The 22,574-nt window shown below is 40.4% G+C and overlaps 1 protein-coding gene across 2 annotated transcripts in view; it reads right to left on the bottom strand.

The window, feature by feature from the left end:
* The window catches only part of CALU (calumenin), a 31,192-nt gene extending 10,373 nt beyond the window's left edge, over positions 1-20,819 (bottom strand). Inside the window, exons 1-4 of one of the 2 annotated variants that reach the window (XM_043589456.1) lie at positions 20,692-20,819; positions 10,378-10,609; positions 4,530-4,723; positions 669-835 (exon numbers count right to left, since the gene is read on the bottom strand). In XM_043589456.1, the coding sequence (XP_043445391.1) occupies positions 669-835; positions 4,530-4,723; positions 10,378-10,598 (582 nt within the window). In that variant the 5' untranslated portion in view covers positions 10,599-10,609; positions 20,692-20,819. Of the gene's footprint in view, positions 1-668; positions 836-4,262; positions 4,457-4,529; positions 4,724-10,377; positions 10,610-20,691 lie in introns of both variants that reach the window. The other variant, XM_043589457.1, reaches the window with a different exon arrangement.
* Between the last annotated feature and the right edge of the window lie 1,755 nt (positions 20,820-22,574).

The following is a 22,574-nucleotide window of genomic DNA, read 5'->3' as shown; positions in this document are numbered from 1 at the left end:
AGATATTTTTAAAAATAGGATATTTCAGGGCGCCTGGGTGGCGCAGTCGGTTAAGCATCCGACTTCAGCCAGGTCACGATCTCGCGGTCCGCGAGTTCGAGCCCTGCATCAGGCTCTGGGCTGATGGCTCAGAGCCTGGAGCCTGTTTCCGATTCTGTGTCTCCCTCTCTCTCTGCCCCTCCCCCGTTCATGCTCTCTCTCTGTCCCAAAAATAAATAAACGTTGAAAAAAAAATTAAAAAAAAAAAAAAAGATATGCCTAGGGTGCCTCGGTGGCTCAGTCCGTTAAGCGTCCAACTTCAGCTCAGGTCATGATCTTGAGGATTGTGGGTTTGTGCCCCACACTGGGCTCTGTGCTGACAGCTCAGAGCTTGCTTCAGATTCTGTGTCTCCTCTCTCTGTCCCTTCTCCTGCTCACTCTCGGTCTCTTCAAAATAATAAACATTTAAAAAAAAAAAAAAAAAAAAAGGATTTTCCTGGGGCACCTGGCTGGCTCAGTCATTACAGCATGGGATTCTTGATCTCGGGGTCACTGAGTTCAAGCCCTACCCTGGAGCTTAGAGCTTACTTAAATAAGCGATTCTCCCAAATACAGTCATTCTCCCAAATAAGTCATTCTCCCAAAAAGAGAAACTGAGTTTCTGCTGAGAATCACTGTTCTCCACCAACCTGTACTACTATGTCTTTCATGTAATCATATTCCTCAGGGTGCAGGAAAGCTGTGAATTCTTCCTTTGTGGCAATAAGGTCTCCATCCTTGTCTGCCATCTTAAATCTCCGCTCATCTCTAACCATCATTTGTTTATAGTTAAAACCATCATCAGGGTCTGGATCATCTAGAAAACAAAACATTTAGGTCAAATTTTAACAGACTTCCACAAAACATGAAAATGTATGGGCTGAGGAATCAATTTCCAAGAAGGATAAACCAAGCAATGAAGAAACAACCTGATTACACAGGTAAAATTGTTAACAGTGTGAAAACATTCAGTTTTGGTCATCAAAATCAGGTCCTAGTTGAATGTAAATGTTTGCCATCCAACATGGAACCCTGGCTCCTTGGCTAACCTAAGTACCGCTTCACTATTTTTGGTGTTAAGGCTACTAGAGGGTTCCAGCTTTCTAGTTATATCTGAGAGGCAGTGGTAGTTTTAAAATCATACTATCTGGGTTTGAATCCTAACTCTACCACTCCTAGCTGTGTGACTGTGGACAAGTAACCGTGCTTCAATCTAAATGGAGGTAATAATGGTGCCTGTCTCATAGGACTGCTATGAGGGTAAATGAGCAAATAAATCTAAGTGCTGAGAATAGTGCCTGGCATATAGCTGGCTTTCAATAAATGTTAGCTATTGCTATTTTTATTAAAGATTCGACTCCCACCGAGAAGCTAGGTATCAAAGGTTTTCTATCTCATATTAAGGTCACTTTGATTCAAGCAACAGAATTATTACCGTTTGAAAAGTCACACTTCAGTTTTTTCAGCCAACTCAGATTATCTACCATGAATTCCAGGTACCGTCTGCCACCCCCCTCCCTCATTTATGTAAGATTCTAGGATGTAAAACTAGAGTTACGCAAAACAGGTCAGAGGTTGCCTGGGGATAGGGAAGGTAAGCAGGATTATGAAGGGACATGAGGAAATTTTTTCGGGTGATGGAGAAGTTCGTTTATCTTGATTGTAAGAATGGGTTCATTGGTATATACCTATGTCAAAACTCATCAATTGTGCATTTTAAATATGTGCAGTGTCCTATATATGCCAATTATACCTCAATACAGCTGTTACAAAAAGTAAACATTAGATTACAACCAAACTGTTTCTGGACCTATCCATCTGTTATGATGTTGAACTATATAAGCAGTAGCTATTTAGTCTCTAGAAGAATGAAATTCAGTTTAAGTTGAAGGAGTTATCTGTAGGAAAAAGCCCAAAATAAATGGACAAAAAAACCTTTTCAATCTGCTGCGTGGACCAAAAGAAAGCATGTGAAGATATCATGAAATGTAAAAGACACCACAATCAAGCTAAGAAACAATTGTTCCTAGAACATATTGGTTAAATAAAGAAAGATATGGCACTAGTTTTATAAAAAAACCCACAAGGCCCCTTTAACAATAACATCACACTGCTGACTTTTGATACCAAAGTTCAGTCCTTCCAAATTTCAAGCACGGTTTGGAAAACAAAAACAAACTACCACTCTGTTTTGAGAGAGTTTTGGGCAGTTTGAAACTTCATGCTTTGTTGAGCGTCAAAATTCAGTAAGACAGCTTATTGAATTGTGACTATACAGGATACTCAAAACCATAACAGGCTGAAGATGGAGAATTTAAGGAAAATACACTTTTTAAAGATACTAAGTCGTCTCTTCTAAACAAAGTTTCAGTACCGACTCCGTAACAAAATAAAGATAACAGCAGACAACTGACACAACAAGACTAGATTCTTAACTAAGAGCCCTTCTCTCCACCTCAGGGTAAAATGTGGTGACTGGAATCAAGTAGCCTGATAACATACACACAAAAGATAAAATATTTTATTTTAAATAATTAAATTCATGTGTTTGCGGTCATTGTTTGGGGTGCCGTATCTATCCTAAGTATTAGCTTATTGTGCTAGCCAGCCTGCAGTTTCCAGTAGGCTCTTGATCTAGTTTTGGGATAGCCAGGATGGATTTTAGTATTCCGTACTTTGCTTGTAGCAGAAACAGTGTTAACCTTCCTTTTGTGGAAAGCAGATTCATTAAGACAGATTTTAATTAAAAGCTAAGATGACTTATACCTGAACTCAAGATTAAATCAAGAACATACTCTCACCAAAAAAAAAAAAAAAAAAAAAACCACCCTCAGCGCTTCTCTAAGCCACCTCATTACCCCGAGTGCTATCCACCCACATGCCTCCAGAGAAAGATGCCTTATAAAGATATTGCTTCTCTAGCCAGTGCTTCAGCTTATTCAGTCTCAGTAGAAATACCCATTACATTGAATCATTTGACCCGAGAGCGCAATGGAGCTCTCAACAGATTTTTATGCACATAATCATACAAAGAGCTTAATATTCATTTTGGGTAGCAAGTAAGTGCCTAGGTCTGAACTGAGATTTATTAACACACCATTCTGTTTAGATCACCAATAACCTAGCCTTTGCTCTATATTTATAAGTCCAAATAAATCAGGAGGGTGCTGAGTCTCAGCCAGAAAGCAAGAAACACGGGTGCCTCTCCATCTGCACTGACTTCTTAATACACATGTTCTTAATTGGGTGAAGGATATGTTTGGTTCTTGGCTAAGTGTCAAGCATGAAGAAAGATTGCCACTTTCGTCTTAGGAATGAGAACAAGCTCAATACAGAAATAAAAGTCTCTTCACTAGAAATGCATGCAGTCCTGTAATTAACACAGACAGCTGGCTACCAGTGGGGGAAACAGACCATTATACACTCACTGCTTGTTAATCAGTGGTGGAGAATGCCTGCTTTAACCCAGAAATTTGCCTCATTTCCAGGATAAAAATGCAAGAAGTAACATTTATACATTCTTATCTCAAATTGTAACTACGAAGAGGAATCGCATAACAAAAACACCCTAATCATCAACTCAGTAAGACTGCCACCTAGCATTCAACAACAGGCAAGTGTAATAAGTAAAAGAAGATTACTAACAGGTGGCCCAAGCATACAAGCTACCAAATCAACAGAAAGCAATCACATTTGCCTTGAAGCATTTGCATAGCAGGCTGATAAACTCATGTGCCAGAGAAAACAAATGGGAAATTTTCTTTTCTAAACTTCAGTAAGCAGACATACTAAAATTGTTAAATTTTATCAAGGAAAGCTATTTGATCTTTATTTTATTATGGAAGGTCAGTAATTTTCCTATTCTCACCAGTTATACAGGAATCTAGCTTGAATTTCAGGGTCACCACTTTAACGTGACCACGTCAAGAGATATTTCAAAGTCTCTTGCTTTGCATTATTGAAACAATGCCTTTTAGAGGAGATTTGCTCCAAAAATGATCTGAGGGATCACAGAAAGAAAAATTGCTAAAATAATATCTGAAATGCTAAGGATGTAGAAGATGCCGGACCTTACAAAACTAAAATACTTAATATACACATTTAAAGTTAATAAAGGGAAATCAGTTCACAGCATTTGGACTATTTTTAAAGTGCACAATTTCTCCCTTTCCTTCACTGTGTGACCCATTTGTTTCTTTGACTCAAGACCATGGTCTCTATCAAGCTGACATCTTGCCCCTTACCCAAGTAAGTGCCATAAGTCACGTTTCTGTACTCATCCCAGGAGATTAAGCCGTCTTGATTCATATCAAACTCGTGCCATTGGTTTTCAACATTGTCATATATGTATTTCTTCTGGGCGTGCTTAATCCAGGATTTCAGCTCCCCCTCCGTCACAAACCCATCTTTATCCACGTCTATTTTATCTACAATCATTCTACAAGACAAAACAGTTACGTTTCAAGGTGCCAGCTCCACAAGGCTTTTTCCCCCAGATAGTAGGGACCTACCTAAAACGTAGCCGTAGGTGGCATTTTTATACTCCTCCCAGGAAACGAGGCCGTCCTCATTGAGGTCATGCCCCTTCCACTGTCGCTCTACATCCTCGTAAATCCAGCGCTTTTGTGCAAATTTAATCCAGTCTTTGAGCTCATCCACAGTGACAAACCCGTCCTTGTCGCCATCTATTTTACTTACAATCTTTCTGTAGAAAATGCAGAGAAATCCAGCAAGAGGTTAAAAAGACACAAGGCTCCAGACTTAGCCAGGTGTGTGTTGTGACCACAGGTGTTGCCCAGGGCTAAAGCATGGACATAAAAATTATCTCCAAAAAAAACCTTCCAGATAAGCAACTGAAAATATTTCTCTTAAGTGGCCTGTTACTGGTAACGAGCCATCTAGACAAGGCAAGCGCAGTCCATGGCTGGTGCACTTACACGCAAAAGCAAACCCAGTCTCATCCTTTTAGGGGTCAGTTACAGTCAATGGTCAGAATCCAGGAGTGAATATCCATTCCTATCTGGGTTCTCCATTCTTTGTATCAAACAACACGCAAATCTTTTTTTTTCTTTGCATGTTGCCCTTTGTGCAGGGGCCACGTTAAAGTTAATCTTCTTTGTATCTTTCCAATATGTGTGCTGCCGAAGAGAGCATGACAAGCAAATCCTTATGCTTTTCTTTATTGCTTTAGGAGAATCTCAATTTATTGGTAAATAATCACAAATCACTGATAGGGTTTTCTAAAAATTCAAAAATGTAAACCAGACTTTAAAAAGTTCAGCTGCTTAAAAAAAAATAACACTTTTGTTAAAAATATAAAGATAACAAAGATAGTTCTGGGATCACTTATACCTCAAGTCAAGATTATTAAAAAACAAAAGCCAAAAAACCAAAACCCACACACATACACAAAAAATACCCCAAAACCAAAAAAGAAAAAAAACAACAACACAGGTACACAAAGACAAAAGGACAGATGCATGCTTGTTATAAAAAATAGCTAACAGATAATTATATACTATGTTGACTTGGATTTTCACATAGAACCACAAAAACAGAGAACTTTGAGGAAATGATGTGGTAAGAATGTCCACCCCTGACATACATGAGATTATGAGAATGTTAATAAGTTGAGAGGGTGAGAATACAGATGATAAAGCAAAACTACAAAGCTAAAGAATCAATATACTTCACCCTTCATGAGCTTTTCTTCCAGGCTTGGCATCTCAGTTTAACTTAAGAATTTCAAAATAAGTGCATGATAGGAAAATCCCTAAAGATGCAACCGCTCACGTATAGAGGCTAAGACAACCTATGAAAAGTCAACCAAGTGGCCCAGTATGGAATAGGAACTTCAAATCAAGATGTCCAAGTGAAATCTTGGCATACTCCTATGCTCTATTATTTGCAGGATGGACAAAGACTGTCACTTGGTAGCAAATAATGTCTTTTCCCAGTCTGCATTCGTTTCATGAATACATCGGAAAGTGATTAAAATCACAGACTACTAGTGATACGATGAAAAGATATCGTATGATATCATCTTGATATTGGTATGTTGTTAGCCTTAACTGGCTAGTACTTAAACTCTCTAATTTAACAAGCATACTCCTTCACGAAATATGTAATCTTTCAGCTTTTGCTCTAAAGTATTAATAGAAAAGGGAAAGCAGTAAGAAGCTATCTCTTAAATACCTTCCTCTATCTACACGGACATAAAAGTTTTTTTGTAACTTTAACCCTGGAATTTTAAAAAATATTAACACATTAAGTTATACCAGTATTAAAAACTTTTGCATTATCTATAATGGGACCTAGTTTATGTCCAAATGGTACTAACTACCAATAGTGCAATAATGCTACTGTACCATTAAGAAAAAAAAGGTAAGGTATCAGAATGCCTCCCATTCTCAAATGAAAATTTTAAACATCCTAAAGAGGGTCACTCAGATAAGGATCTCTCAGATAAAGAGCACATAACTGCTCAAGAGGGGCTTTTGTTAATGAAGTTGGCTGAATGCCATTCCATTTATTCCAACAGAAATATCTCAAATGGTTTAGGCCAGATGTTGGCAAACTTTTTCCGAAAAGGGACTGATAGTAAATAGCTTTGATTTTGTGGGCCACATATGGTTTGTCACATATGTCTATACTTTAATAACCATCTAAAAATATAAAAGCCATTCTTATCTTGCTGGCCATCCAGCCTGCAGGCAGCTGTGAAAATACACTGGAAGTGGGTATGTCCCATTTTAGGCACTAGCTCTAAAGGCCGGTGCAAATTTATGAAGCTAATGGTGTTGTTTTCCTGTGACCTACAGATGTAGTTATGATGCCATCAAGTAAGCATTTATTCCAGGGTAGACACAATGCACTTAGTGGACCTTATGTTATTTCTCCTAAGAGGTAACATATGCCTCTACTCTACTTTTTTCAAGAGTCAAAAAGCAAATCAGTAAGTAGGCTCCAGGAGGGTTCATAATATTCCTGAAATATTCAGCATACAAAATCTTATATATATTCCTACGTGCACTGTTCTGAGGAAGGGTCTTTTGCTTTCCTTAGACTCTCAAAGGGGTTGACCTGTGACCTAAAAAAAAGGATGATGAACTGCTCTAGTTCTTTTCTAAAGCAACTACACCAAGTGTGAGAACTTTTTAATATTTAGGCTCACCACCTCAAAACAAACAAACCCTCATTTGAAGGACACATAAATGAAAATTAAGTAGACTTAAGACCACTGTGAGTGACTGGGGGAGAATACACACATAAGAAAGTATGTTCTATTTGCCAACATTCTTAAGAAAAAGGGAAAACTAGGGGCGCCTCGGTGGCTCAGTCAGTTAAATGTCTGACTTCGGCTCAGGTCATGATCTCATGGTTCGTGAATTTGAGCCCCGTGTCAGGCTCTGTGCTGACAGCTCAGAGCCTGGAGCCTGCTTCAGATTCTGTGTCTCCCTCTCTCTGCCCCTCCCCAGCTTGTGCTCTCTCTCTCTCTAAAATAAATAAACATTAAAAAAAAAAATTAAAAAGAAAAAGGGAAAACTGTATTAAACTGTTTTAAAAATAGTAGTGAATTTTTGCAACTACAGGTATGAAAATGATCTTCTGTCCATCACTTGCTTTCTATATGGATGGAAAAGAGGAGGAGAATCTGTTGTTCCCAACCTCTGGTATATAGTCACCTACCAAAACAATGTTTAAAATGCCACAGTAAGCTTAAAAAAAAAAAAGTTCATCTGGAATCCTTGCTTACAATAGTATATCACCTCATTTGTCATTATCTCCAAAATTTAGGAGAAGCATATAGTACTTGTTCATACATTCTATGAAAAACATGATTTTACCCATCTTATTCTAATCAAATATGGAGTCTGCTCATGTGTGCTGAGCTTTTGTTATTTACTGATGACAAAAAGGGATGTTGTCTCTACTGAAAAGTGCCAGCAGAGCTACTCCACCACCTATATAGAGCCAGAACACACTGATTAACACCAAGTCTAAAGGCCCTTCATTATTTAAGAGTAACTCTGTGAAGAGCCATGTACAGACCCAAATATGGGTCAGACATGCACATTATTAACAGGTAAGACATGAAGACCGAGAATACTCTCATGCACCCCTATTTTTAGCCCAAATGTTAGCATAGTTATAAGATTAAAATTAAAAGTGAGCATGGTCTCTTAAAATTAGAAAAGCAACCTAAGAGAAGACTGAGTCCTTAATGTATTTGTTTTTCCTATTTTCAAATGTTTGGAGATAGTTTCTCATTCTACATAGCAAAATCTTTTGAGTATTTCTGTCAGTGTTTAAGAATAAAATATTGGGGGCACCTGGGTGGCTCAGTAAGTTGAGCGTCCAACTTCAGCTCAGGTCATGATCTCACAGCTCGTGGGCTCAAGACCCGCATTGGGCTCTGTGCAGACAGCTTGCTCGAAGCCTGAAGCCTACTTCAGATTCTGTGTCTCCTTCGCTCTCTGCCCCTCCCCCACTCACACTCTGTCTCTCAAAAAAATAAATGTTAAAAAAAAATCTCTTCGGGGCGCCTGGGTGGCTCAATAGGTTAAGTGTCTGACTTCAGCTCAAGTCATGATCTCACGGTTTGTGAGTTTGAGTCCCATGTCGGGCTCTGTGCTGACAGCTCAGAGCCTGAATCCTGCTTGGGATTCTGTGTCTCCCTCTCTCTCGTGCCCTTCCCCCACGCACACTCTATCTCTGTGTCTCTCAAAAAGGAATAAACATAAAAAAAAAATTTTAAGGGGCGCCTGGGTGGCTCAGCCGGTTAAGCGGCCGACTTCGGCTCAGGCCATGATCTCACGGTCTGTGAGTTCGAGCCCCGCGTCGGCTCTGTGCTGACAGCTCAGAGCTTGGAGCCTGTTTCAGATTCTGTGTCTCCCTCTCTCTCTGACCCTCCCCTATTCATGCTCTGTCTCTCCCTGTCTCAAAAATAAATAAAACGTTAAAAAAAAAATTTTTTTTAACTCTTAAAAGAATAAAATATAGTACCGATCAGTTAGCAGATAATCCAATGAAAGGATAGAATTTATTCTGAAGTATCACCCCCAAACAAACCCCATAATGTCTTCTAATCAAAGCACTATCCATGATGGCAAAATACTTTTGGAAATTCCTCTGTGGTACAACTTTCCAAACAAACCTCTTGAATATAATTCAGAAAGTTACACCAATGGTGCTCATTAAGGAGAAAATGTTCACTAAATTAACTAAATTGGGGGCATCCACTTTGGCTCAGGTCCTGATCTCACGGTCTGTGAGTTTGAGTCCCACGTCGGGCTCTCTGCTGTCAGTGGCAGAGCCCGCTTAAGAGCCTCTGTCCCCCTACCCCTCTCAAAAACAAATAACCTGCATTTCCTTAAAAAACAAGGCTTTAGGAGAGCCAAAAACAAACAAAAAACAAAACAACCCAAAACAAACAAAAACATTCTCAGATGCTCAGAAATTATCAACTGGTATACCATCAATTTTCCAGGTACAAAGATGCCTGCTAAGACCACAGAACCCAACTATGACCCAGCTGTTACTGAAACGGCAATTAATACTTGGACATTAAGACCATTACTTATTACAATCTTCTAAAAGGCATGATTGGTTTGCTTTTGTTTTTAATTAAGCAAATATCTGAGAATGAAAACAAAGAGGATAAAGGATGTTCTCAGAAATCATCAACTTTATAGAAATTAGCCCAGGGGCGCCTGGGTGGCGCAGTCGGTTGAGCGTCCGACTTCAGCCAGGTCACGATCTCGCGGTCCGTGAGTTCGAGCCCCGCGTCGGGCTCTGGGCTGATGGCTCAGAGCCTGGAGCCTGTTCCGATTCTGTCTCCCCCTCTCTCTCTGCCCCTCCCCCGTTCATGCTCTGTCTCTCTCTGTCCCAAAAATAAATAAACGTTGAAAAAAAAACATTTAAAAAAAAAAAAGAAAGAAAGAAATTAGCCCAGGGGTCTCATTTGCAGTTTATTATCCACTCAATGGCTTGGCTTGGGGCACAATGAATACTTGGTCACAGATTATTTTTAAAAATTAAAAATATCGGGGATGAGAAGCCTCCCCTGTAATGTTCCTCGGGGAACAAGACGCAATTCAATCTGGGTCCTGTAGCATTTGGTGCTTTTGTGCAAAAATGACTTTGCTTTGTAGAATGAGGTAAAAACCATTATTCAGTGGAGCAATGTATGAAAGCAAGCAATTAATTACATTTTAGTGGTAGCAATCCTGTGGCTAGCTTTCAGAAGATGTAGTTCAAAACAACTTTACTGGGTTGCCAAGCCAAAAGAGAAAAAAAGAATGAGCTGGCTTATAAAGAAATGTCGTTACTTTAGCCCCCTGAGAGCTGGCACCTTACCCAAGTCTTTCCTTGCTTTCTTCTGGTGTCAGCTGATCAAAGGTCTTTGCTTCTTCAGCACCCAAGAAGGCATCATGGTCATAATCAAAACTCTGAGCATCATTGTGAACTTTGTCGCTGAGCTGAGGCTCATGGTGTACACGGTCCTTCTTTTCTGTGGGCTTGCTCAAAGCAAAGGCTGTGCACAAGGACAGGCACATAAGAAACTGCCGCAGGTCCATGATAATCAGATCTTAAAGAAAAACAAAGATTAGTTAATTCCAGAAGCAGTGTGCTTTGTAATTAAACAAGAAATTAAAAGCTTACATCCAGTTACTAATTTGATTTCACCCCAAATATTACTACTTAATCCATAAAATAAGAATGGTAGAATATGAGACTTTCCATTTTTATGGTAAGAATTTTTCACCAAGTTTCCTTCATCTGATTGGAAGTTGACAAGGAATCAGTTAAAATATCCACCTTGTAAGTAGGCCCCCTTTAAAAAACACCAAAGTAAAACATTAATCCTTCTAAAAAGTCAAAGAACCAACATTTAAATTCAAACTAACTTACTGACTCCCAACAACTTTACTTTTGGTACTACATCAGAGGTCTGGTCTTTAAACCTGGCTGGTTATTAGGATCACCTAAGAAGCTTTAATAAAATTCCCCCTATTGAATTAGAATCTTTGAAGTTGAATGAATGCATCTGTAGTTTTAAATGGTTCTCAGGTGATTTTGATGATCATTAGATTAGGAACCATGAAACATTTGAGCAGAGTCCTTCTCCTATATATAGCACCAAGTTGTCTCTCATTATTTATGCTCAATCTCAAATCATCTTCAAAGATCAAACCATTCAGATGGTACAGTGATGGATAACAACTGCTTCAGCATTCCTTATACTGTGTTTCCCAAACTTGCCCGGGCATAAAGACAGCCTAGAGTGCTGTTCAAAGTACAGGTTCCGAGGTCCTAGTCCAACTGTTAGAATCTCGGCAGTCACAGGTGATTCTAATGAACAAGCACAAGGCTGGAACACTTTACTGAAAAATGATTAAAAATTGCAAAGAATATGTAGAACAAACAGAGTGTTACTGGAGGGACTGTGGGAGGAGGGATGGGCTAAATGGGTAAGAGGCATTAAGGAATCTACTCGTGAATTCATTGTTGCACTATATGCTAAGTAACTTGGATGTAAATTTAAAAAAATTAAATAAAAATACCAAAAAGAAAAAAAAAACTTGCAGAGAAGCTGCAGGATGGCAACTTGTTTATCAGACTCTACAGATACCCCTCAGTATTGTCTAGAGAGGTTATGGTCTTAGAGAAAAAACTATAAAATTAAAAATCAAAAGGAGAGATTTTCCCAACTTTTGTATTTTAACTATTAACCTTTCACCAGTAGAATATGGATTCTGAATGCTTTTCCCCCTGCAGTTAAGTTTTTGTAAATTCATGTAATCTCTTATTCATTTCCGTTTGCGATTAATGGCTCCCTTACTGGGTAGACAGGTGGTTATTAGGCATGAAGCTTGTTGTGGGTTGAACTGTGTCTCCCTAAAAAGATGTGAAGTCCTGACCCTGGTACCCGCAAATGTGACCTTATTTGGAAACAGGATCTTTGCAGAGGTAATTAAGTTAAAATGAGGTCATTTGGATTAGGGTGGGCTCTAATCCAATGACTGATATGCTTATAAAAGGAGGGAAGTTTGGACAGACACTCAGAGAAGAGAATGCCAAGTTATGAAAAGAGGCAGAGATTGGAATGATGCATCTGCAAGTCAAGGATTCCTGGCAACCCCAGAGGCTACGAAGAGGGAGGGAAGGATCCTCCCCTGGAGCCTAAAGACAGAGCATGGCTCTGCCAACTCTTTGATTTCTAATTTCTAGCCTCTAGAACTAGGAGAGACTATATGAACTTCTAGGTCACCCAGTTTGTGGTAATTTGTTACAGCAGTAGGAGGAAAGTAATAAAAGGCTCAGTATGCAGAAGGTCACTGCATCACATGAAAGTTAAACGCATTACCTTATCCTAATTTGCAGATTAAACTAGCCAGACTTCACTTTCCACAGGATGTCACTAGTGGAACCATTTGGTCCAAGGGCTCATAATTTTTATGTAAATATTTTTAAAAACATGAAAATTCTTTCAGCATAACTTAACTCAGTGGGGTTCTTAATCTAGACTGACTGCACCCTAGTATTACCCAAAAACTCAAGAAAATATGACCACTAGGTCCCACTCCTATTAACATTTTTTAAAAGCATCAGGTTGTGAACCACTATTTTAATTAACCTCTCAAACAGCCATAGTGATAGCTTCAGAAGTTTGACCTGAAAGTATACTTAATATAAACAAACTGCATATATCTGATCCTGCCTCAAAACTTTGGGAACCAGAATGAATTGCTCCAGGGGATAAAGAAATTAAATACGCCAGATCAGATGTATTTTAATTATCTTTCTTGTAACCTCCAAAGAGCAGTTAAAGGAAGTTACATTGCATTACCTTGGATTTACAGAATTGATTAAAAAAAATTTTTTTTTTAATTTTTAAAAATTGGGGCGCCTGGGTGGCTCAGTCGGTTAAGTGTCCGACTTCACCTCAGGTCATGATCTCACGGTCCGTGGGTTCGAGCCCCGCATCGGGCTCTGTGCTGATGGCTCAGAGCCTGGAGCCTGCTTCGGATTCTGTGTCTCCCTCTCTCTCTATCCTTCCTCTGCTCATGCTCAGTCTCTCTCTGTCTCAAAAATAAAAAAAAAAATTAAAAAAATTAAAAAAAAATTTTTTTAAATTAAAAAAAAAATAAAAATTACTTCTAGGGAGAGAGAGATTTTTTTTTTTAAGAGAGAGAGAGAGAGAGAGAGAGAGGGAGAGGGAAAGAGGCTGAGAGAGAATCCCAAGCAGGCTTCCACACTCAGTATGAAGCCCAACAAGCCCAATGCGGAGCTTGATCTTAAAACCCTGAGATCACACTGAGTGAAAATAGAGTCAGGACACTTAACCGACTCAGCACCTCTAGAGTCCTTTGGATTCAATAAACTAAAAAATGTTTACCACAGCTGTTGGTGAGTATGTTATATAAAGCAGAAGGAAAGCAAATAGGAGAAATATGTTTAATCCCAATACAACCTAGAGAGCTGATTATACAAAAGCAAAACCTGAGGCCTCCATGAATAACTTTCAGCCTGTAAATGCATACAAGGATTTCCAACACCTGGGAAAGCAGTGCAGTGGAGAAGGGTGAGAAGGTCCTGAAATGGCAGAGGAGGATTTGTCAATAGAGAGTAAATAGGACACTGCCAATAAGTCAAACAGAAACTCAGCTAAGGAGATAATGGAAGGCAGTCACTCCCCCGAGTTCCAATCCCACCCCCCCCCAAAAGTACTTTCACTTGATGGTTGTTAAGACTGATGAAACCCCGTGGTGCTTGAATGGCTCAGTCAGTTAAGCATGTAACTTCAGCTCAGGTCATGATCCCCCCGGTTTGTGAGTTCAAGTCCCGCATCACCTCGGGCTCTGTGCTGACAGCTCAGAGCCTGGAGCCTGCTTTGGATTCTGTGTCTCCCTCTTTCTCTGCGCTCCCCTCACTCACACTCTCTCTCACTCAAAAATAAACATTAAAAAATAAAAATAAAAAAGACTGATGAAAACCCATGAGAAGAAGCAACATGAAAGAACAAGAGACTCAGAGAAACGGGAAGAAGGTGGTACTTAAGCTGTTCCCACCAATGTTAGAACTCAGATATGCTTCTGAAAGCTTATAAGGATTCTGTTCCATGCTATTCCATCGAAACACCCAAATTTGTATACAAAGGCACTTGCACAAAGATATTCAACAATGACAGTTTATAATGATAAAAAAATGGAAAATGAAACCAGAGAACTAGTAAATACACATTAAATCTGTATTATGGAACAGTACGCAAAGGTTAAAAAGAATGAGGTGGATCAGTCTGCACTGAAATGGAAAATTTACCGACATGTTAAGTTGAACAACAACAAAAAAGCAAGTTGCAAATCAATGTCAAGATCTCATTTACGTAAAAAAAAAAAACCAAACAGCCTCCCAGATTGTTTATATTTGTATACAATATAACACATATGCACAAAAATGGCATGGAAGGATAAACATCTGTCTGTAAATGGTGGTAACCCCAGGCTCAGGGGAGAAGAGATGGGGTAGGGTAGTGAGGCTGGCTTGGAGTGAACTTTAATACCGTACTCTGTTGTCTATATTTTGTAAATGAGTACACATTCATGTGTATTATCTGTTTGTATTATTTTTAGGTTTATTTATTTATTGAGTGGGGGGATGAGGGGCATAAAGAGAGGGAGAATCCCAAGCAGGCTGGGGCTCAAACTCAAGAACTGTGAGATCATGACCCAAGCCAGAATCAAGAGTTGGACACTTAACTGACTTAACCACTCAGGCACCCCTTTGTGTTTTTAAACAATATTATAAAAACTCTTTTCAGTATTGCAAAACAAACATTTTCAAGCCATTTCTCTAGATTGAAAGAGGAAACTGAAGCAAAAACAACTACTCTTAAGACAAAGACAAACTTTTTAAAGTAAAACATGCTGTTCTAGAATAAAACTTCAGGCTACCCTTCAATAATTCAACTGATCAATCAAATCTGTGGAACAGTAAAGAGAAAACTAGAGATTTAGTGGCTCTCTTAAATGCCAAAGTGAATATGCCTTTATTTTAGGGCAAAATAAAACTTCCATCTCAAACTAGAAACAATTCTTGAGACTTACAAAACTCTCCAGAGACAACAAATTTCTGTTATTTTGTTACATATCCAAACAGTATCTAGAGGTTTACAAAATCAAGTAAAATCAAGTCACTGCAACAGATTTTCCTTATGCCTATTAGTATGGGAACCTCACATTTAGAAAAGTTTTATAAATGACTAATTACATCCCCAGAGTAAAATACCTTAACAATTCTGGCATAATACCTTAACAATTCTGGCATAATACCTTAACAACTCTTGTAAACCCTAAATGTTACAATATGAATAAATGCATTAAGCTCATTACCAGGGCCTGGAAAAGATACGTGCAAAGTTTTGATACATGTAACATAGAGAAATGTAACTGATTCACTGTGATTTAGAGGGAAAACATTTAAGTTTCAGGCTTAATATCGCTTTTCTTTTTTAAAATTTATTTATTTATTTTGAGAGGGAGAGCACACGTGCAGGCACACAGTGCAGGCACAGAAGTAGGGGAGAAGGGAGGGGGAGGGGGAGGGGAGGGGGGAAGGGTGAGGGGGAATCCCAAGTAGGCTCCATGCTGTCAGCACAGAGCTTGAACCCACAAACCCATGAGATCATGACCAGAGCTGAAACCAAGAGTCGGACACCACCCAGGCGCCCCATCAGGCTTAACATCTTGACAACAAGAGAAGAATTCCAGAGTAAAAGTCAAGAGCTCCTGCTTTATCATCTATCCAACTTTTTCCTTTCCCTCTCTCAATTAATCTTCCAATCCCACCCCTGTAAAGTCTCCTTCCACCATTCTGTCAATACTTCTCAGGTCTCCAAAATCTAAAATCAGTCTTGTTCAGACCTTGCTATTCACTCAAGCTTGCCCTTCCCTTTCCTTCACCAGTAGGAGTGTCTCTGCTGCTATCTCTGCTTCCTCACTACCTACTGCCACCCTGAAATCTAGCTATCTACCACTGATGCAACTGCTTGAACAAGTCATCAAAGACCACCTGATGGACAAAGCCTATGGTCCTACCTTCATCTCTCTGCAGTGGGCAATGAAAAGCCCTGCACTTAAAATAACTTTTTTTTTTTTTAAATATACACTCTTTGTGCTCACATATATCAACTCCTGGTTATTAGAAACTTTACAAAGGCCTCTTGTTCCATGAATATGGATACTAAAAAAAGACTGTACTAGATTTATCTAAATCCATATAGCATATAAAAAATGTTCAAGTAGAAACAAAGAATATCCCCCAAGACAAAGGATATTTTATGTGGGAAGATGTGAGAACAGTACAACTTTTTACACGAGGTACTGAAGAACTACATTAGTGCCGTTAATTTCTGAAGCATCTTTCTCTTTTCAACCAAACTGAAACCAAATGATAGAAAACGAAATGGCCCTTCTTTTTCTCCTTCCCTCTTCATCACAGCTACACATCAATGGATAACAAGATATCAGGAAAACATAAATGAAGGACTTAGTTGTATGAATTTTTAGCATGTGATCTAGAAGGTAAATCAATGATTGTGCAAAAAGCATCTCCCCATCTATTTCTTAAATGACCTATAAGTTTTTTCTTTCTAAAATTCTGCCCCTCCCTCACCAAGGGTAGCATCTAATATTTTCTCATTTTATAAAAAAAAAAAAAAAAATTGGACCCGTACTGTTCAGGACAATAACAGTCACATGGGCTGCTAAGCACTTGAACTGTGGCTAGTGTGAATTAAGATGTGATATGTGTTATACTTTACATAGAAAGAAGGGTATTTTGTATGTACTGGATTTAATAAATTATTAATTTAACCTGCTTTAAAATTTCAGGTGAAATGTATTCACGTGACTTGTACTGTATTTTTATTGGATAGTGGCATGTTAGTCACAAACTAAATAGAACAGAAAAAAATATCAAGTAACTATCATCATTTTGAAGTATGTCACCAATAAGGGTCTTCTGCAAAGTTATTTTCATGAATTGCTCCAGTTAATTTAGAAGGAGAAAAGATTGATATCATAAGCTTGAATTTCCTTCAATAACAAAGATTAGCCTGAAGAATCAGTTTATTTTAGTCATCCAAAATTTTCCTTGAAAGCTCTAATTCTTGCTATTTCCCTCCCTTCCTTCCCAGTCATTGGTCATAGAGTACTTAAATTGTTTCAGGGAAATTTAGATGTCTGGATTAAATACAACTTCTCAAGAACATTACCACTGAGTGATCCCACAGATATTCTGGTTGATCAAAGACCCACTGCTCAAAGTCAACAAGTGAGAGAAATGGGTGTGGCAGTAAAACTCCCGTTCTCGGAGCTGGATATTCAGCAAAAAAGGCAACCCTAAGTGACTACTTCAATTTTGAATTAGGGGAACAGCCTGGGCCTATAATAAGGCCCAGGTTATGAAATCTAGAAATTAAAGCAATCTGGTTATCTGACACTCTTTACTTATGACTTTAGTACAAGTACCACCAATGCATTATCACATTAAAGGAATGTCATCCTTCGTGATCTGATAAAAGTTATGACAGCCATTTATTCAATGTTTTTCTAGTGATGAAACAAATTTACGACAGTTCATTAACACCTTTTTTAAATATATATTTTTTACTTTATATTTGAGAGAGAGACAGAACGAGCAGGAGAGAGGCAGAGAGATGGAGACAGAATCTGAAGCAGGCTCCAGTCTCTGAGCTGTCAGCACAGAGCCTGACTTGGGGCTTGAACTCACAAGCAGTGAGGTCATGACCCAAGACGAACACCTTTTGATTACACTATTTATAGTACTGAGAGCACACATTTATAAGAGCTGAGAACAGAAAACTGCAAAATTTGGCAATAGAACAGCTTTAAGAATGACAAACTATTACTCGGGCTTCATGAGTTCTATACCCAGGGCGACAGAGTACAAATTTAACATTGTTCTGGCTATGGAGAAAAAATTTAAGAAAAAATTCCAGAAAATTCTGAGAGAAAAAAGTTTCCTTTGGGGCTGATGAAACTTTAAAACATAATTAATTGCCACAGGAATGCTTTGCAAAGTGGCCACGGGAGTTTTGTTTTCTACTTGTAACTTTGCCATGCATGTTTAACATGCATAAAGTCCTTGAGAATTTGGTAGTTATTTTAGCTCAACCTCCCTTCTGTGCCAAATGTCTATAAATAATTTTAAAGTCCTAGATGAAAAGATCTACCTACTATGATTACTCCCGCTGGAAGTAATCTATACCAATTACTCCCAACTTGTATAAAATTTGTTAGTACCACTCCACAACAGATCATAGGCTACTCTAAGCTGTCTCCTTAGCTCCCCTACAGATACTATATTTTAATTTTATTTTTTTGATGTTTTATTTATTTTTAAGAGAGAGAGTGTAGGTGGAGGAGGAGCAGAGAGAGGGAGACACAGAATCCAAAGCAGGCTCCAGGCTCTGAGCTGTCAGCACAGAGCCCGACGCGGGGCTCAAACCCACGAACCATGAGATCATGACCTGAGCCGAAGTCAGACACTTAACTGATTAAGCTACCCAGGCGCTCCTAAATATTACATGTTTAAAAGGCAGGACTCTCAGCTAATAGAAACTGGTATCTTTTTTTTTTTAATTTTTTTTTTAACGTTTATTTATTTTTGAGACAGAGAGAGACAGAGCATGAACGGGGGAGGGTCAGAGAGAGAGAGGGAGACACAGAATCTGAAACAGGCTCCAGGGTCCGAGCCATCAGCACAGAGCCTGACGTGGGGCTTGACTCTCGAACCGCGAGATCATGACCTGAGCCGAAGTCGGACGCTTAACCGACTGAGCCACCCAGGCGCCCCGAAACTGGTATCTTTCTATGTCCCTAATACAGTGTCTTGCACTTTTTATATACCATTTTACTAGATTAGCTGGACAGTACTTGGCAGAAATGCAGTTCCTGCCTGCTCCCAACCCCCAATTCCCCTTACCGGATCTGGCCATCAGAAAAGCGCCTTTCAGCTGTTTTAACTCTAATACATAAATTACACCATCAGCCACACCCATACTTAAGAATTCACAGAGGATCTAGGATGTTAGGGCCTAGCATCTCCAGTGTCTAGGCCTGGCTACACCTCTGTCTTTCCAACACCCTTGCCACACCCATGTTTTAGAAATTTGATGTTAATATCAACATACTGATCAATTACTGATACAGGTGCAATGTAAATAAAATGCCACCAGTAAGTATCTTGACACATCACTGGATGAATGGAAGCAAACAATTATATTGAGAGTGATGAACTGATTTCACAGCTGAAACCCAGTACCATCCACTCAGGCATACCCAATTCATCTTTATGGGTTCATGGGCCTCCTAGCTGTAATCCTCAAAAAAAATCCTATTGGACATCCCTAAATCACTGTAAAACTCAGTCAGATAAGGCCTAGGCAACCTATCCTCTACACACAATTACAACTTACAGGTTTGTACTGTAAATGTGTACTATACTACTTAAATTCTTCAGTGATGCCCATCGTTTGTTACTTGGTTAACTAAATTTACTGAATGAGGTCAGACACACATTTGTGTTGTGTCTTCCACTCCAGGGCAAAAAAATTTTATCAGAGATTATACGTTCTCTACTTCCCAGTTATAAAATCGTATTAGAAGCAACCTTATTGCCAATTCATTAACGTTGACTTTATGGTCCCTGCCGCCAGGAAGTGAATGCAGTTCAACTCCCAGAGACATTATTTTGGGAATTGACACGCTCAGTAATTGAGATCAAGGGCCCTAAAATTTTAGCAAGAGACCCAGGAAACTTTTGCCTTGATGCAAAAGCTGCTCTCAAAACTATCGACCACCAACTATGCTCTTAATCAGGGCAGCTACAGGGAATTAAGTTTACTTCTGAACATAATATGCCAAAAAACAACTAGGGTCTGCACCTAGAAGCAACAAAACAAGGTAAAAGCTACAATTCCCTAATAAAGGTTTAAAAACTCTTTTCTGTCGCTGACAGAACGATGCAGCCAAACATGAAGGCTAGAAACAGTCGGCTTTTCTTTAAAATCACACAAAGTTTTATTTTAAATCACAAAATGTCTTCCCGCTTTCTCCCCGCTCCCCCCGCCCCGTTTCTACACCCTCAAAGTCGGCGAACACGACTTTCTTGGCAGACGCACTCGGGATGTGGCCTTGGGGCTGAGCTGGAGGACACAGGTAGGCCGGTTAGTGGAAGGTGGCAGAGAACTGTTACAATACTACTATTCCACTGCCCTCCGACCTTCAGTTGGCAAACAAGAGTGACCCTCTAGTCCGAGGGACTCGTTGAGAGACGGGACCCAAGGACGGCGGACGTGGCAAGCCAGGCACAAAACAGTACCCCACACAACGCAAAGCCGGGAGCCGGAGTTCGCCGAGACCCAGGCCCCTTCCCAGAGCGCGCGGGAGGGCGAGCGGCGGCCTTCGATTCAGACTGCGCGCTGAGGGCTCGGGGGTCGCGAGCAGGCTCAAGGCCCGTAACCCCGCGCTAGCAGAAACAGGGGCCCGGAACGAAGGGAACCTATGCCGCGTCGAGAGCGAGGGAGGACCGAAAGAAAGCGAAAAAGGGAGATGGTGCGAAAGGACCGAGGGCCACGACACCTACCTTTCCTCGTAGCGACCCCAGCCCAGGCTGCCACGGCCGCCTCTCACCCACGGGCTCAGCTCACGCGCGCAAGCACCGCCCAACCGGAAGCGATTCCGCGCCCCGCTCCCATCCGCCTCGCCGGCGGCCTCCTGACCAATCATCAACGAGCCCGCCGCTGACGCACAGCTTCCCCGGACACCCATTGGCCCTACAGTCGCGTAGCCGGGATTGGCTGGAAAGCGCCACGTCCCCGCGAGCGCGCCGAGTGCGTGGACCGGATTCCCGCCCGACGCTGGTCCCCGGTGGTGTGGGGGTGATGAGCCCCAGCCCCCGACTCCCGGCGGCTTGTGGGCGCGGCTGTCTGGCAGCCACGTCCACAGCGCATGACTCGGCCTCCACAGGGCTTCTTGGATTACTCTGCTAGTTATCTCCTTGCCCACTAGCACGTAGGAGCGAATTAATTCGCCTGCATCAGTCCCCAGCTGTATTGAACAATACCAATTTTTTTCCTACTGCTCTGATCGGGTGGCCTACGAGAGGGTCTTCAGTCGTTGGCTCCAGTGTATCTTTCTGCTTTATCTACTCCCTCTCACAGATCTTGTGCTCTGTCCACCATTATCTCGGTGTTACCTAACAGCTGGCTGGCCCTTTCACATCTCTTTGGTGTTCTGCCTTCAAGTGACCTTCTCCGCCTGGACGAAGTGCGTTTTCCTGATTCTCTGCGTTATGAATGTCAAGAGAAGTCCCGGTTAGCTTTTTAGAAGTCTTTCCTGACCCCACCAGACATAATAATCCTTTATTTGCCTTCCTAACACTTTGTGTCTTCAATACACTTTGCCAAATTTTGCTATAAAAAGCTGCTTATCCATATGTCCTCCTCTAGGCTAAGCTCCAGGGCAGAGACAGGACTTCCTCATCTTTTTATCTACAGCTCTGACCTTGCTGCCCAGTTCAGAGTAAATGGTTAATAATGTTAAGTAAACTGAATGGGCGGAACCCATAGTATTTCCCTGATTTAAGAGGAATATAGGAAATTTTTCACTTACTCATTTTCATGTCACGAAATTCAAAGAAGCATTAAATGAGGGCCACTACGTTTGCGAAACAAATGGAACATAAACGTATGTTCTTAACAAAGCCTCTATAATTTAAAAGCCAATGGAAACGCATAGTATGCTGATGAGAGAGTTAAATACAAAGCAAGTTAATATACTTTTAAGTGCCAAGGTGAGAGGCTGACTGAATGCTTTGGGAATTCAGACACAGGAGTGACAGTGACCCTTGGTGGTAGCCCAAGAGGTCTTCCTAAGAAGGTGTGACTCAGGCTGGACTAAGGAATTCTTTTTTTTTTTTTTTTTTGGACTAAGGAATTCTTGAATGCAAATACTTAGCAACAGCAGTAACAGGAACAAGGGCAAGCGGGGAACAGAGGAGCAGGTAAGTTTTCATGCCAGGTTGGGGATGAGAGGTTTAAAAAAGGTGGGGGAAGGGCATGAAGATGAGGGGAGAACACAGATACAAGTTTCTCAAAGTAATGCAAAGTCTTAATCTGAGGAGCCTGAGCTGAAGGCAGTAGGAATTGTCGGTCTTCTGAAGGTTTCTAAGCTTGCACCTGTGTGGGAGGTAGGCGATTGAAAGCGGTTCTTTCTAGGAGGAATATCTCCTAATCGGGATTAACTACAGAACTGACTGCATCAGGAAGTAATTTAAAAACTTTAAAAAGTGACTCCTTGAAGTCGGGCGCTGGGAAACCCACAATGGATAGGACATGGCCCCTGCCCTCACGGAACTGCAGACCAGTGGGAGAGCCACCCATCTCAGAAGTGTTCTAGAGGAAGGTGGGGAAGGTAATGGGACTCTGCCGGGGATGGCGCCCTGCAACCCTGAGATCCCTGTGGATA

Source organism: Prionailurus bengalensis, chromosome A2, assembly GCF_016509475.1.
Source record: "Prionailurus bengalensis isolate Pbe53 chromosome A2, Fcat_Pben_1.1_paternal_pri, whole genome shotgun sequence".
In the NCBI taxonomy this organism is placed as follows: domain Eukaryota; kingdom Metazoa; phylum Chordata; class Mammalia; order Carnivora; family Felidae; genus Prionailurus; species Prionailurus bengalensis.
Note: the sequence above shows the minus strand (reverse complement) of the source record. Positions and strands in the feature narration are given on the sequence as shown.